Genomic DNA, 15,086 nt, shown 5'->3' with positions numbered 1-15,086 from the left:
TTCACTTCCTTAAACACAGAACAGTCGCGCTCGAGCTTCCTGGACGCAACCATTCGCTTGTTATGCGGGTGGGAGATATTTACTACCGCCTAAATGGAAGAGAGTGTCGTGTCTGTTTTCTAAACATTTATTACACACTTTTTTTAATACATGTCATTCACAATTTAATACAGAAAGGTTTTCGAAATGGTTCAAGTGGGTTTCACATAGCATAACGATGGGGTTGATGGAATTTGGTTTGAACTGGCTTTTACTTAATTAACCTTCGGGCTGTCCTTTGTTTATATTATGCTTTTTTATATTTCTCGTTTTTAAAAATACACAGAAGATAATAAATACGGACTTGTGATGCTCCATTCGCGAACGAATCGTTCATTATAGTAGGATAGGTTTATTGAACCGATCGAATCGGTTCTCAAAACCGGACTGTAGGCCTACTAAATTATTGGTTCACTCGGGCTGAATCACTCTCAACGGTCTCGAGACTCCCCGGCTCATTGAACCGAACCTTCTCACAAGTTCGATTCTTAAAGGAACCGAGATCTGATGAGTCATTGTTTGACCGAAGATGGCCTATGGCAAGCCGTTTTAACTTTTATTCATTTCCAGGATATGAATCCTTGATATCAACAATTCAGTTTTCACTAGTTAAAATGATAGTTATTAATATCAGGAATTAGATTTCTACTAGTAACAATGGCTATTTTTGATATCAGAAATTACATTTCCACTAGTAACAATGCTAATTCTTGATATAAACAATTAAATTTTCACCAGTTAAAATGATAATTCTTGATATCAACAATTGAATTTCAACTAGTAAAAACTATAATTCTTGATATCTGTAACTGTATTTTCACTAGTGAAATGTCACCATAGGCTGCCATTCAAAATGAATTGTTGATATCAAGAATTGATTTCTTACTAGTTGAAATTCCAGTTTCACATATCAGAAATACAATTCTAACTAGTAAAAACATTTATTTTTGATATCAAGAATTCAATTGTCACTAGTTGAAATGTCTATTCTTGATATCAACAATTGAATTGCTACTAGTACACTGTAAAAAAAAAATTACATCCCCAAGTCAAAAATTTCAAGTGACCGATAACATCAAAATTTTTCAATTAGTCTGACGTATTATTTCTCATTGAGCCAATGTAAATTGCAACAAGAATTTCACTTGAGCCAATTGAAAAATGTAGATGTTATCGCTTATCGGTCACTTGAAATGTTTGATTTGGGAGGGTTAGAATTTTTTTACAGTGTAACAATGTTCATTTTTGATATCAATAATTCCATTTTCACTAGCGACAATGTTCATTTCTGATATCTGATATCATGAATGTAGGCTAATTGTTACTAGTAAGAAAGCCATTTTAGATATCTGAAATTATATTGATATCAGAAATACATTTTCAGATATCAAAAATAAAAAAAATTACTAGTAGCAATTCAATTGTTGATATCAGGAATAGACATTTCAACTAGTGACAATTGAATTCTTGATATCAGTAATTCGCATTTTTACTAGTAAGAAATCAATTCTTGATATCAACAATTGATTTTGAATGGCAGCCTATGGTGACATTTCATTAGTGAAAATATAATTACAGATATTAACAATTACATTTTTGATATCAAGAATTCAACTGTTGATATCAAGAATTCAATTGTTGATATCAAGAAAGTAAATTGTTGATCTCAAAAATGTAATTCTTGATATCAACAATTCATATCCGGGAAATGAATAAAAGTTAAAACGGCTTGCCATAGTAGGTTGGCAGCACGAGACAGCATGCACTTCCTTGACGCAGTTCCCTCCCCTCTCAAGGTTCAACTCAAGGTTTGTTGATATAAAACAAGCAGCATTTACTCTTCAAACTAAAGAGCAAACGGCGTGTTCGAGCATGGCAGGCACCGTGAAGAAGTTTTATGATCTGTCCGCCAAACTTTTGTTAGGGGACCTCCTGAATTTTTCGTCTCTCAAAGGGAAAGTTGTGCTTATTGAAAATGTGGCTTCGCTTTGAGGCACAACGGTCAGGGATTACACCCAGATGAACGAGCTCCACAGCCGCTATGCTGACCAGGGGCTGGTGATTCTGGGCGCTCCCTGCAACCAGTTCGGACATCAGGTGAGACTTCAGTTACTAATTTTTCAGAGTTTTAGTGTCAGTACTACATTAAACTACTAATGTTGAATATAATGTATAATAATGCAGTGGGGGAATATTTGTGTGTCCTGATAATGCCAAATGTCTGATGTTACAGTAAAAAGTGGCTTACATTATTTGTAATATATCCAGTCAGTGACAGAGTGCAAGCATATTCGTCTAAAATAATTGTGAATTTTCAGCTTCAGAAAAATGAATATTTTTTATTCTGGTGTGCATTGGGTTACCAGCACTAAGTCCAAGCCTATTCATTTACACCCCCGATTTAAAATCAAATTAATCATTTTAATCAACAGTAAAAAATGTATTAACCTTTTACCATATGTCTAGGAGAATCGCCATGATATCTTATCAGGACTTCAGTATCGTGATATGTATCAAATCATGACGTTACACCCCTAAAAAAAAAAAAAAAAAAAAAAAAAAAAATTATATATATATATATATATATTTTTTTTTTTACAGTGCTAATATATATATATATATATATATATATATATATATATATACACAGTGCTATGCATAAGTTTAGACACCCATGCTAAAGTTGACTAAAAAGAGGAATAAAAAATCATCTTTTGGAAATTGAACTTAATGCCTTAATTTAAAAAATAAGGAAAAATCCAACCTTTAAGGACACCAATTTTCTTTGTGAATGAATAATGTATCGTAAATAAATAAATGTTCTTCCTTAAAATACAGGGTGCATAAGTGAGTACACCCCTATGTTAAATTCCCATAGAGGCAGGCAGATTTTTATTTTTAAGTTTTTTTTGTTTTTTTTTGTTTATGATACTATGCATCCTGATAAAGTTCCCTTGGCCTTTGGAGTTAAAATAGCCCCACATCATCACACACCCTTCACCATACCTAGAGATTGGCATGGTTTTATTTCAGTTAGCCTAATAGCTAGTTTGATTTGCATTGAGAGATGATCTTATGGAAAGTACTCCATGCCAATCTCTAGGTATGGTGAAGGCTATGTGATGATGTGGGGCTATTTTAATTCCAAAGGCCAAGGGAACTTTATCAGGATGCATAGTATCCTAAAAATAAAAATAAAAAAAATACTTAAAAAGACAAATCTGCCTGCCTCTATGGGAATTTAACATAGGGGTGTCCAAACTTATGCACCCTGTATTTTAAGGAAGAACATTTATTTATTTACGATACATTATTCATTCACAAAGAAAATTGGTGTCCTTAAAGGTTGGATTTTCCCTAATTTTTTAAATTAAGGCATTAAGTTATATATAGTTATAGTAGTTATATATATATATATATATATATATATATATATATATATATATATATATATATATATATATATATTTTTTTTTTTATATAATAAATTATATAGAAATAATTATCGTTATACACTACACTCATTATATGTAGTAAATATTTGTAATATTTGAAATACTTTAAAATAAATTAACTATGTAATATATATATTTTTTTGTTTATTACAGGTTTTTGTAATATCTTTAAAAATATATATAGATAGATAGATATTCATTTTGTTCTAGGATGTCTGTACATCTGGAAAGCTTTCAGCGGTTTGCTTTGATAAAAAAAGATTATATGCTGACCTCTATATCGCTATCAGTGAAGCTTTGTTCATTTTTGATTTATTTGCTTGTTCAACTGATTTCATGCTCATATGCCGATATCTGATTTATTGCATAACATATTGTGCAATTTTGATTGCTTAACAGGAGAACTGCAAGAATGATGAAATCCTGCAGTCTCTGAAGTATGTCCGTCCGGGAAATGGCTTCGAGCCCAAATTCCAGCTTTTGGAGAAGATGGAAGTGAACGGTGAGAACGCCCACCCTCTGTTTGTGTTCCTGAAGGAGAAGCTCCCTCAGCCCAGTGACGACGCTGTGTCCCTGATGGGTGATCCCAAATTGATCCTATGGAGTCCCGTGAGCAGGAATGACGTCTCCTGGAACTTTGAGAAGTTTCTCATCGGCCCGGACGGGGAACCGTTCAAGCGCTACAGCAGAAGGTTCCTCACCAGCGACATCGAAGCAGATATCAAAGAGCTTCTCAAGAGGACGAAGTAAACCTGGCAGCAGGCCTCCTCGTGTTTGGCCGCGCAAGATAAACCGTCCATTGCGTATCTCATGTAGCCATTGCTTCTGTTGTTTGATATGTGCTGACTGTGTGTGCAGACAAGATTAAAGTGCGCCTGTTTTTTCGACTGTTTACTTAATGAAGATGCTTCCTAAACCTTTCTGAGGGAAGTTTCTGATGTAACTGTAAATGTTGATTATAATAGTTGTATTTTATTCATGAACTGCACGGCTCAGGTTTTATCTTTCAACTTTTAACAAAAAAAATAATAAAAAAAATAAAACAATTCACATTGTTCCTTATTTCACAGTTTCACACTGAAAAAAACAGAAGCAGATCAAATGACAAACCTCAAACTCATATTTTCACTTCCACATTTTTCTTTCATTTTAAGTCACGCACAAGATAACATTCCCCTCTTTGCTTTTTTAAAAAGTTCAGAGCTATGAGTGTTAAAATGCTCAATGAATTCTTTAACTATTAAAACTGGTTTTAATGATCAGCATAAAACTGAATCCAGTTTAGATTGCACAGTGTCAGCATGACCAAGCATAAACACTGAAAATGACTGTCCACGCAGTATAACACTGAAGTATCGTAATATCATGCTTCTGTGGAATCTAGACATTCACCTAATCAGAATGATACAGTATTTTCATTGCTATTTAGAATTTTTATAGGCAAAATCTGCAACAATTTTGAGTATATAGTCGTGTAAAAAAGAAAGGACAACCTATTGAACTCTATGGTTTTATGTATCAGGACATAATAAAAAAAATCATCTGGTCCTTGGCAGGCCTTAAAATTAGGTAAATACAACCTCAGATGAACAGCAACACATAACATATTGCACCATGTCTTCTTTAATTTAACAAAAACTAGTCCAAAATGGAGAAGCCATGGGTGACAAACTAAGTACAGCCTTTCTGCTTCCATAGGGATTAAGAGAGTAAGTAGCAGTCAGGAACTCTGCAAGTGTGATCAACTCTATAAAAGCAGGAGTTTTGGCAGTTTTCTTGTCAGGAGCCTTCAGGTGTGTGTTAACACAATGCCAAGGTGGAAAGATCAATGATCTTAGAGAAGCAATTGTTGCTGCCCATCAATCTGGGAAGGGTTATATGGCCATTTCCAAACTATTTGAAGTCCATCATTCTACAGTGAGGAAGATAATTCACAAGTGGAAAACATTCAAGACAGTTGCCAATCTTCCCAGGAGTGGATGTTCCAGCAAATTCACCCCAGGGTCAGAACGTGCAATGCTCCCAGAAATCGCAAAAAAAAACCAAGAGCTACACCTCAGACTCTACAGGCCTCAGTTAACATGTTAAAGTGACAATACAATCAGAAAAATACTGGACAAGTAGGCTACAGCTGGTTTGGAAGGGTTGCCAGGAGAAAGCCTCTTCTCTCTAAAGGAACATGGCAGCACAGCTTAGGTTTGAACAAACCACAAGACTTCTGAAACAACGTCTTCTGGACAGACGAGACCAAAGTGGAGATGTTTGTCCTTAATGCACAGCGCCACATTTGAAGAAAAGCAAACACAGCATTTCAGCACAAACACCTCAAACCAACGTTCAAGCACTGTGGTGGAGGGATGATGAGTTGGCCTTGTTTTGCAGCCACAAGAAAATGGGCATCTTGCAGTCTTTGAGTCGAACATGAACTCCTCTGTATTACCAAGTAGTCAAATGTGAAGCCATCTGTCCCGACAGCTAAAGCTTGGCCAAAATTGGGTCAATGATCCCAAGCACACTAGCAATTAGAGAATGGCTGGAAAAGATTCAAGGTGTTGCAATGGCCTCAACCCGAAGTCCAGACCTCAACCCGACTGAAATGCTGTGGCGGGACCTTGAGAGAACTGTACATGAACAAATGCCCGCAAACCTCATTGAACTGAAGCAACATTGTAAAGAAGAGCGGGCAAAAATTCCTCCAGAACGATATGAGAGACTGAAAAATCATACAGAAAACTATTACTTCAAAGTTATTGCTGCTAAAGTTCTACAAGCAACTGAAATACTGAATCATATATGTGTACTTAGTTTGTCACCAATGGCTTCTCCGTTTTGGCTTTATTTTTGTTAAATAAATGACACGGTTCATCTGAGGTTGTATTTACCTGCAAATTTTTTATTATTATGCCCTGATACGTAAAACCATAGAATTCAAAAGGGTGTCCTTTCTTTTTCACATGACTTTAGATATTATAATTAAAAATGAAAATCAACAGAAATATGTCTACCATTCTAAACAAAAAAAAATTTTTTCTGCTAATGACCCATGAGTATTTTATTTAATACAAATAAATAGATCAATAGTAATATTTCATTCTAAACAAGAATAATATTTTTACCGCCAATGCCCATGACCCGAGTATTTTATTTTGTGTTATACATAGTATATCATAGTAGTATATAGATAGCATAACAGAAAAATAAAATACAAATTAAAACTGTAGGCTATAGATTAATAGTCATATAATATTTCTACCATTCTAAACAAAAATATTATTTATTTTTTTACCACCAATGACCATGAGTATTTTGTTTGGTGTTATAAATATACAGATATTATAACAAAAAAATTATAAAAATAAATTCAAACTGTATCAATGGTATTATTTCTACAATTCTAAACAAAGTAATACTTTTTACCACCAATGACTATTAGTATTTTATTTACTATTATAACTATATAGATATTATAACAAGACATTAAATTTAAATTAAAACTTTATAGATTAATGATATTTGTACCATTCTGAACAAAAATAATATTTTTACTGCCAATGACCCATGAGTATTTTATTTAGAGTTTATATATATATATATATATATATATATATATATATATATATATATATATATATTAAACAAAAAAATAACAATGAAAGAAAGAAAACTGAATAGATCAATGTGTCCTTTAGAATGGAATCATTATTAATGTTTTTTTGAGATATTGATTCTAGTGCAGAAATAAATTAATCTAAACAAGGAGTAATTGAGGATGACATGCATATGAAATCTGTGCTATATACATTATGAAATGCATAAAACTTTCTGACTACCCAAAGCATGTTTAAAGCACAAATTTTCTTTAGAAAATGACCCAATTCCCTCTGAACAGAAAAAGCATAACATAAATATGCTTAAGAGCATCAGACTATGGTGATAACTGTAAGTCCAGCTCCAAAGAACTGACATCACAGTCAGCAGTGAAGTCACTGTCCCGCTCAATCTCAAGAATCGTGTCCAGCAAGAAGGAATATTCCTCATTACTATCGTTAACCCAGCGGTCTGTACTCTCCTCTTCCATATCAGTTGCTCCTTCTCTTTGGCATAAAGAGGATTCTGGGTTTTTACTCTGCAAGGATCTACTGCAGACGCGGTTCAGCTCATTTTCAAACTCCAGCTTGGCCACAAGATCCTCCAAGGTCAGTATGTCTGAAAATAGAGGATGATATTATTCATAAGAGTTGACATGACTGGCAAGTGTCACACCTGACGTGATTTTGATGATGATAAAAGGACCCTTGGCGCCATCACTGACCGAGAAGCCCATGCAGATCTCGCAGTACTGAACGTGTGCACCACAGAAAGTCTTCCTTCCTATAGAAAACGGCCTAATTATACATGATAACCAGGACAACTGCAGCATTTATCACTGATAAAACAGTATACGCACCTAAAACACATGCAGTCTGGCCTCTCTGTCCAGTGGTCAAATACACATGTGTCATTCTGTGATATTCTATCCAGGCTGCAGCTTTGAGAAGAGACACTGTTTGGAGACGACGAGCCGCATGGAACCTCTTCTACTGCGTGATCCAAAGCTGCCGCAAGGCTTCGTCTACATTTTCTTACTTTAGTTGACATTCCTCCATTGATTTAAAACAATTAAGCACAATATGTTACACATTACATTCAGCTCACAGAAATGCATCTTGAAAATACTATTTTGGCAAGTGACACCAATAGTGCTTATTAGTGAGCTGTAGATCTGCACAATACAGGTCAAAGGGCAAAAATACTTTCACAACAATACTTTCATTTAATAGCCTAGATATTAGATATTAGCATTGGACACGATATCATGATAATATAATGTTTTTGGACATTAAATATTAACATCATAATCACTCTGTAACTGAAAAATCAGTCGAAAATGTAACTATAAATAATATATAGCCTAATTATATTGGTGATTCTAATAGATATTTACCAGCTCTGAATAGGAAGTTTTCGTCCAGATAAACTTCGTTGTTTAGGGCTGAAACCTGATTCGTTATGAATATTGAATGACTTGAATGTCTGTTAATAACGTGCACCAGAATGTTATTATTTATGTGTTTTTTTTGTATTTTCCGTTTATTCCGTTCGCACAAGCTGGCTGCATTCTAAAGTGTTAAGAATATCACGCATTAATACTGAGTTCAAGAGATTTTAGTCAAGCCATAAACACAATTATGTATATATAAAATCATATAAATAGCTTATAGGCCTAATTGTGAATTGTAGCTTGTTTATTTTTCCTATTATATCTTTATATAGCTTAGTATATGCTTATATATTATATTAAATGTATATTTTATTATTAAATATAGGTCTATTATCTTCTAATACATATATAATCTATTTACTTTCATTTTCAATGTCTGTAATGTACTTATTCGTATTTTATTGAAGCAATTGTCATATAATAACAAAATTCAAGTGCAACAAATCGCTTGTTTGTGTTTGATTTGATCCCTCCGTTCTCTTCCCCGTAATCTCCAGAATGAAGTGTGATTCGCTGTTTGTCCATGAGGGGGCGCTGCTGCTTCCTCTCACACAAACAGACAGCGGCTAACGCTAACGCTAACTAGCTCACGATGGCCGGACAGGAGGATCCAGTGCAAAGGGAAATTCACCAAGACTGGGCGAACCGTGAATATATCGAAGTGATCACCAGCAGCATTAAGAAAATAGCCGATTTCCTCAATTCCTTCGGTAAGATGGAGAAGCTGTGGCGTGTCGTTTAATTTTGCTTAATTTATTACGCCATTTCTTCGCGCTAGCATGCTAATCGGGAGAAGTGGGTCATTCGACTGCTTTATGTGTGGAAATATGGGGGTTAATTCAGTTGTTTTGTGTTTAATGTCGTTTAGGAACAAATAATATCATAATTGTTGTGTATATATTTGGTAGACGTGGTTTGTTAGATACAATAGTATACCAATAGTGTAATGAACAGGAAAAACATGTAGGGCGTTGGGTTGGTCTGATGTTGGTCTTGTCGTCCATGTTTCAAGTTTGCAACTTTATATTAAACATTGCCTTTAAATGATGATTTAGCTCATTGATATACAGAAATATAATGGCTATATAGACATCTAAAATCTTTATAATCTTGTGGTAACCGGACAGGTTAGCTAATGCAGAGATATTGGTTTGTTTTGATAAACCATCCAGTTTCAGTGCCAGTACAGTATGTGCAATTTCAATAATATGAATCATCAATTGAACAAATAAGTTATTTATATTATAAATATATTCTTATTTACGTTATTATACAGTATATATATAATACTATTTTGAAATTTGTTAAACCATCTGGTACAGTCAAAAAATTAGTCATGACATGTTTTTTTATTACAATTAAATTATTGTACTATATTTTAGTTTGATCATTTTTTTTTTATTTCTTTCATTGTTTTTTCTTTATTTTTTAAATAAAATAACACACATATATATATATATATATATATATATATGTGTGTGTGTGTGTGTGTGTGTGTGTATTATTGGTGGATTTTATGGTACTAAATTATATTTATGCAGTAGTTAGTCCATTTATTTTCTTTTTGAGCATGGGATTTTCATACATTATGATCTTAAATCTTGAATGCTTTTGAGCACAGACTTTAGTTTGGTTTCTTTTTAAAGACAACACTTGGCAGATTATTGCTGAAGCAAAAAAAAGTTTAAAAAAGTGAACTTGCAAAAAGTTGAAAAATGCACAAAAATGACATTTTAAATTTTTATATAAATTATATATTTATTTTCCAAAGCAAATTTTACTCTAAAACTGTGAGAAAATCAAAGCTTTTGTTCCAAATTTGAGGTTGATATCTCTAAAAATTTGCTTTCAGTAAGAATTTGTTTGGGACGGGTGCAGTATCAAACGTTTCCAATAGATGAAATTTGTCTCCCATTAATTTCCTAAGTGGTCATTTATGACCGTGCACAATACAAGTGTGACTATTTTTTTCAGGACCATCTAACATTTTTCGTATCATGTCCATGATTTGTGTGTGTGTTTACAACTTCACACAGCAAGTGCCAAAACCTTTCCCAAGTTTTGTACCATTCCTATGAAGTAAAACATAAAATAAAAAAATAAAACCATAAAATATTTCATTCAAAAATGACCAAACACCATCAGAGAGTTAATAATTGAAATCTTTTGTAATTTTTATTTTTGCTTATTTTTGGCATAGATGTTTTGTGTCACAAGAAATTATTGCTATTCAGTTCACATATGTTTCCTAATACTGAAATGTGTCTCTTTTTCTCTTCAGATATGTCCTGCAGGTCCCGTTTAGCCACTTTGAATGAGAAGCTTACTGCTTTGGAGAGGAGGATTGAGTACATTGAAGCCAGAGTATGTTTTTATGATTTTAGAATAGATTTTAGAAGAAAAAAAACTTGTTTTAAGTTCTTTGAAATCTTTGAAAACCCCTGATTTATTTTCTGTTTCATCTCTTTAGGTCACAAAAGGGGAAACCTTGACTTAGACATCGTCTTGGTTCGACGTCGAGGTCAAGATGATGTCTACGAACACTCACCCCCTGTCTTTATCTTTCATTTTAATAATTCAAACTACATTTTTATTAGTTGGCTGTTGTAGATCAGTTAATTTCTGTATGGGACCATTGTGATGATGTCTATGCTATAAACAGATGTTTGTTCTTCCTCATTTCATGGTGAGGTTATACTGTATCTGGTCCTCCAATTTATTATTATTATTTTTTTTGATCTGTCAGGCAACATGTTACTGTCTCTGTGGTGCTTGTTCATGCAAACAACCCAATGTTGTATGTATGTCTGTTGTTCTGACCTGCTTTTAACAACTGTTTATCTTTCTTTGACACCACGCAAAATATAATAACGGTCATGCAAATATAGATTGAAATCACCATGGATAAACAGACATCATGCCTTTTTTTTTATTTACCCTCCTTTGTTTTACCAGAGTCTATTCTGATCTTGTTAAATTACAAAAGTATGTGTTTAAAATACATTGCTGCCTGCTGTACATTTATCATGCAACAAATATCATGAGAAATGCCAGTTAGAGGTGGAAGTGGATGGAAAGCACTAAAGTGCCAATCAGACTGTTTTAAAGTGTTTAGTGCTTCTCTCCAGTTACACAGTTTTTTGTCTCAGTGTTTTTGTGGTTAAACATTAAATAAAAAAAGTTAAATGGACATGTTTGTGTTTATTTTAATAATTAGTGACATTGATATCAATATTCTAACAATTAAAATATACATATTAAACATTAATACACACATATATATGACTGATTTAATGCCACAATTAGCAATCGCAACATAAGAAAACGCAAATACGTTTTAAAGCTGCATTCAACAGCATCTCACTGTCTGTCAGTTTACAGATATACAATTTGTTACCGTAAAACCCCCACAATTTTACATAAATTCACCTCAAAGTAACGTCTGCATGAACGTAATAATTGATATTAGTTTTTAGGATGTTATTGGTTATATGATATAACCAATAACATCCTAAAAACTCAACGTACGATTGGACTTTTATATTGCATCAACTCCGAGCTTTTATGCGTGTCTAGTAGCATTTCCGTTTCCGTTTCTCAAATGGACGTATATTGATAATCAAGGCCCAAGTTGATAATGTTCTCTTTCACATCAGAATCAGACATAAATGTTTAAAAAAGGACATAATGCGATCATACAGCCGGGATCTGAGTGGCGGAATCGAGAATGTTCCTGTTTTGATAGAGAACAGCGTCCCCAAAGAGGCTTTTTCCAGATTTCAGGTAATTACTGATTTTACTCTCCTTACAGTATAGTCTTTATAGATATATTGACATTTTCATAATTTTGCAGTCTAATAGTGGTTTCAAACAGCACATAAGACGATATAGATTAGAGATTTACACGACATGAACACTTCTGTCACACCGCCACTAGATGCCAGCACTTTCCTATACTTTCACACTGATTTCCATAGTAAGTCTTAAAGGGATAGTTCACCCAAAAATGAAAATGTTGTCATTACTTACTCACCTTCAAGTTTGAGTTTCTTTCTTCTGTTGAACACAAAAGAAGATATTTTGAAAAATGTTGGTAACAGTTGACGGCACCCATCGACTTAGGTAGTAGAAAAAAAAATACTATGGAAGTTAAAGGGAGCGTTTTTCATCATACGTTTTTGTGTTCAACAGAAGAATGAAACTCATACAGGTTTGGAACAACATGAGGGTGAGTAAATGATGACAAAATGTTCATTTTTGGGTGAACTAGCTCTTTAATCTGAGTCAATCCTTTAGTATGTGCCAGAGAATGTACAAGGACCAGGCTGTGACCTTGACCCTAGTGCGGTGACCCTCCCCGGCTGCTCATGTCGAACCCGGTCCTGCCTGGCCGACAACTGCCCCTGCTTGAGGTTCGGCCAGACGTATGACAGCGAGGGACGTCTGAACCAACAGCAAGAGGACGCTGGCTACAGCAGGCCCGTTTTCGAGTGCAATGCCTTATGTGCCTGTGGCGACTCCTGCCGGAACCGCGTCGTTCAAAACGGTGTCGATGTTCGTCTGGGTGTTTTCAGCTCCGAGGACAGGGGTTTGGGGGTGGAGGCTCTAGAGCGCCTCCCTTGTGGCCGATTCGTATGCGAGTACGCCGGGGAAATAATCGGGCCTCATGAGGCCCGTCGCCGCCAGCTCTCCCAGACTCCTCTAGACATGAACTACATCATCGCTGTTCAAGAGCACAGCGGAGGGGACGGCGTCACCCAGACGTTCGTGGACCCCGTCGCTGTAGGGAATGTGGGGAGGTTCATCAACCACTCCTGCCAGCCCAACCTGCTCATGGTGCCCGTCCGAGTGCACTCGCTGCTGCCCAGACTCGCTCTGTTTGCCAATCGAGATATAGAAAGGCACGAAGAGCTGACTTTTGACTATGCAGGAGGACAGAACAGCAGCACAGACACGCTGACATGGGATAACACACCAAGCGGGACTCACACAGGGCCTGATGGTGACAAAATACCACAGAGAAAAGTGTGTCGTTGTGGGGCTTCAAACTGCTCAGGATTTTTACCATTAGATTTGACAGTTCTCCATTAAAAACAGTCTTTAGCTCCAACCTTGATCAAACTCTAATGCCAAGTAATCCAGAAGACCTTGTTTAGCTTGTTCAGCTGTTTGACTGGAACTAAACTTTAAAGTGGATCTCGAGGGCCAGAGTTGGAAACCCCTGATTTAGAACTTAATTTAATGTTTAAAACTTGAAGTTATATTCAAATATTATTTTTTATTTTGTAAAAGTGTTGAATTTTGGGGGCAAATGCTTTCTGTGCGTTTGATGTGAAAAGATTGATGTGTACTTGATTGTTAGAAAGACCCGTTTGGGTGTACATTTAGCAATAAATAAGGAAATTCTGAGACGCTTTATAAGAAGTTTCAGTTAGTTTGCATTAGTTTAAGACACTTAATGATGAAAAAATATTTTACAGCACTTGTTAATCTAAGGTCGTGTTAATTTACTTGCTAATTTTAACATTTCAAGTTGTATAAAAAAAAGTTTTAAGTTAAGATTTTGTTTTGTTTTGTTTTTTACAAACTTGTACATTAACCTAGATTAATAAATGCTGTAAAAAAAATTAATTGTTAGTTCTTGATCAGTGTCATTATTGTTAAAAAAAAATTAAATGAAAATTAGAAACATTGCCCAAATATGTAAGTTTAAGTTCTAAAATGACTTAAATGGAAATAAATAATTTAAATCTAAATTATATATATATATATATATATATATAAAATAAAATTATATATAGTATATAAAATAGTATTATATATTTTACTAGTATATTTTATATAAATATATTTTATTTTAATATATTTTAATATAAATATATTTTATATAAAATACTATTATATATTTTACCAGTATATATATTTTTACTATATATAAAATATAGTAAAAATATAGTTTTAGTGACAAATTACTAAAACTTTAACTAAAATGAAAACTGAAAATGTAAAAAATAAAAGCTAATTAAAAATATTAATATAAATCAAATCATGATCATGATATCTAATGCACTGACTAATGTTAACAAATGGAATGTTGAATGTCCCGAACTCTATCACTTTATCACAGCGGCATCTTGTGTTTTGTCTCCTTTAAGAGCAGTCTGGGTTTCTCATGGTATCCTTTAGGGTAATGAGCAATTAAAAAGGGCCCATGGGTGTTTTAATATAGTAACGGCTGTCACACACACGGGTGGGAGTGACCCACTTCACTCTGACGCCACCCTTAAATCTGCCCCACTCCAGCCTCGCTTCCATCACCACCGCAATATTAATATCCACATCTGGGTTAATTAGCACAGAGACCCAAAAACCAGAGCAAAGCGCAAGGCATTCTGGGTAGAAGCAGATAGATTCCATCTTTATCAGTGACACTTTACTCATCAAGTATGTTTGGTTACATCGCCATTGGTAGAAATCTCAGTCAATAGATGTTTCTGAAAACAAGCAAGTACTTTTTTTATTTTTTCATAAATATGTTATTATATAAATAT

At 34.2% G+C, this 15,086-nt stretch overlaps 4 protein-coding genes across 5 annotated transcripts; 3 read left to right on the top strand and 1 right to left on the bottom strand.

Moving 5' to 3' along the window:
- Nucleotides 1-1,778: 1,778 nt before the first annotated feature.
- Nucleotides 1,779-4,540, top strand: gpx1a (glutathione peroxidase 1a). The gene is made up of 2 exons (XM_084396019.1): nucleotides 1,779-2,136; nucleotides 3,894-4,540. The coding sequence occupies exons 1-2, from the start codon at nucleotides 1,912-1,914 to the stop codon at nucleotides 4,242-4,244; spliced, it is 576 nt and encodes a 191-aa protein (XP_084252145.1). The 5' UTR covers nucleotides 1,779-1,911; the 3' UTR covers nucleotides 4,245-4,540.
- Nucleotides 4,541-7,228: 2,688 nt separating this feature from the next.
- Nucleotides 7,229-8,232, bottom strand: LOC311282119 (uncharacterized protein). Its single transcript, XM_084395716.1, has 3 exons — nucleotides 7,942-8,232; nucleotides 7,807-7,865; nucleotides 7,229-7,700 (listed from the first exon to the last, which is right to left on the bottom strand). Exons 1-3 carry the CDS (start codon nucleotides 8,130-8,132, stop codon nucleotides 7,420-7,422), a joined length of 531 nt encoding a protein of 176 aa, XP_084251842.1. The 5' UTR covers nucleotides 8,133-8,232; the 3' UTR covers nucleotides 7,229-7,419.
- Nucleotides 8,233-9,032: 800 nt separating this feature from the next.
- brk1 (BRICK1 subunit of SCAR/WAVE actin nucleating complex) lies at nucleotides 9,033-11,725 on the top strand. The gene is made up of 3 exons (XM_084395717.1): nucleotides 9,033-9,245; nucleotides 10,817-10,899; nucleotides 11,006-11,725. The coding sequence occupies exons 1-3, from the start codon at nucleotides 9,128-9,130 to the stop codon at nucleotides 11,030-11,032; spliced, it is 228 nt and encodes a 75-aa protein (XP_084251843.1). The 5' UTR covers nucleotides 9,033-9,127; the 3' UTR covers nucleotides 11,033-11,725.
- A 378-nt stretch (nucleotides 11,726-12,103) lies between these two features.
- setmar (SET domain and mariner transposase fusion gene) lies at nucleotides 12,104-13,952 on the top strand. 2 transcript variants are annotated; one of them, XM_084394499.1, is made up of 3 exons: nucleotides 12,104-12,318; nucleotides 12,727-12,763; nucleotides 12,832-13,945. In XM_084394499.1, the coding sequence occupies exons 2-3, from the start codon at nucleotides 12,731-12,733 to the stop codon at nucleotides 13,624-13,626; spliced, it is 828 nt and encodes a 275-aa protein (XP_084250625.1). In that variant the 5' UTR covers nucleotides 12,104-12,318; nucleotides 12,727-12,730; the 3' UTR covers nucleotides 13,627-13,945. The 2 variants fall into 2 exon arrangements, with proteins under 2 accessions (XP_084250625.1, XP_084250624.1); XM_084394498.1 differs by lacking the exon at nucleotides 12,727-12,763 and having other exon boundaries at nucleotides 12,832-13,952.
- The last annotated feature ends 1,134 nt before the right edge of the window (nucleotides 13,953-15,086 follow it).

The sequence above is a fragment of the Rutilus rutilus genome, assembly GCF_951802725.1.
Source record: "Rutilus rutilus genome assembly, chromosome: 22".
In the NCBI taxonomy this organism is placed as follows: Eukaryota; Metazoa; Chordata; class Actinopteri; order Cypriniformes; family Leuciscidae; genus Rutilus; species Rutilus rutilus.
This window is presented reverse-complemented; position numbering and strand designations above follow the sequence as displayed.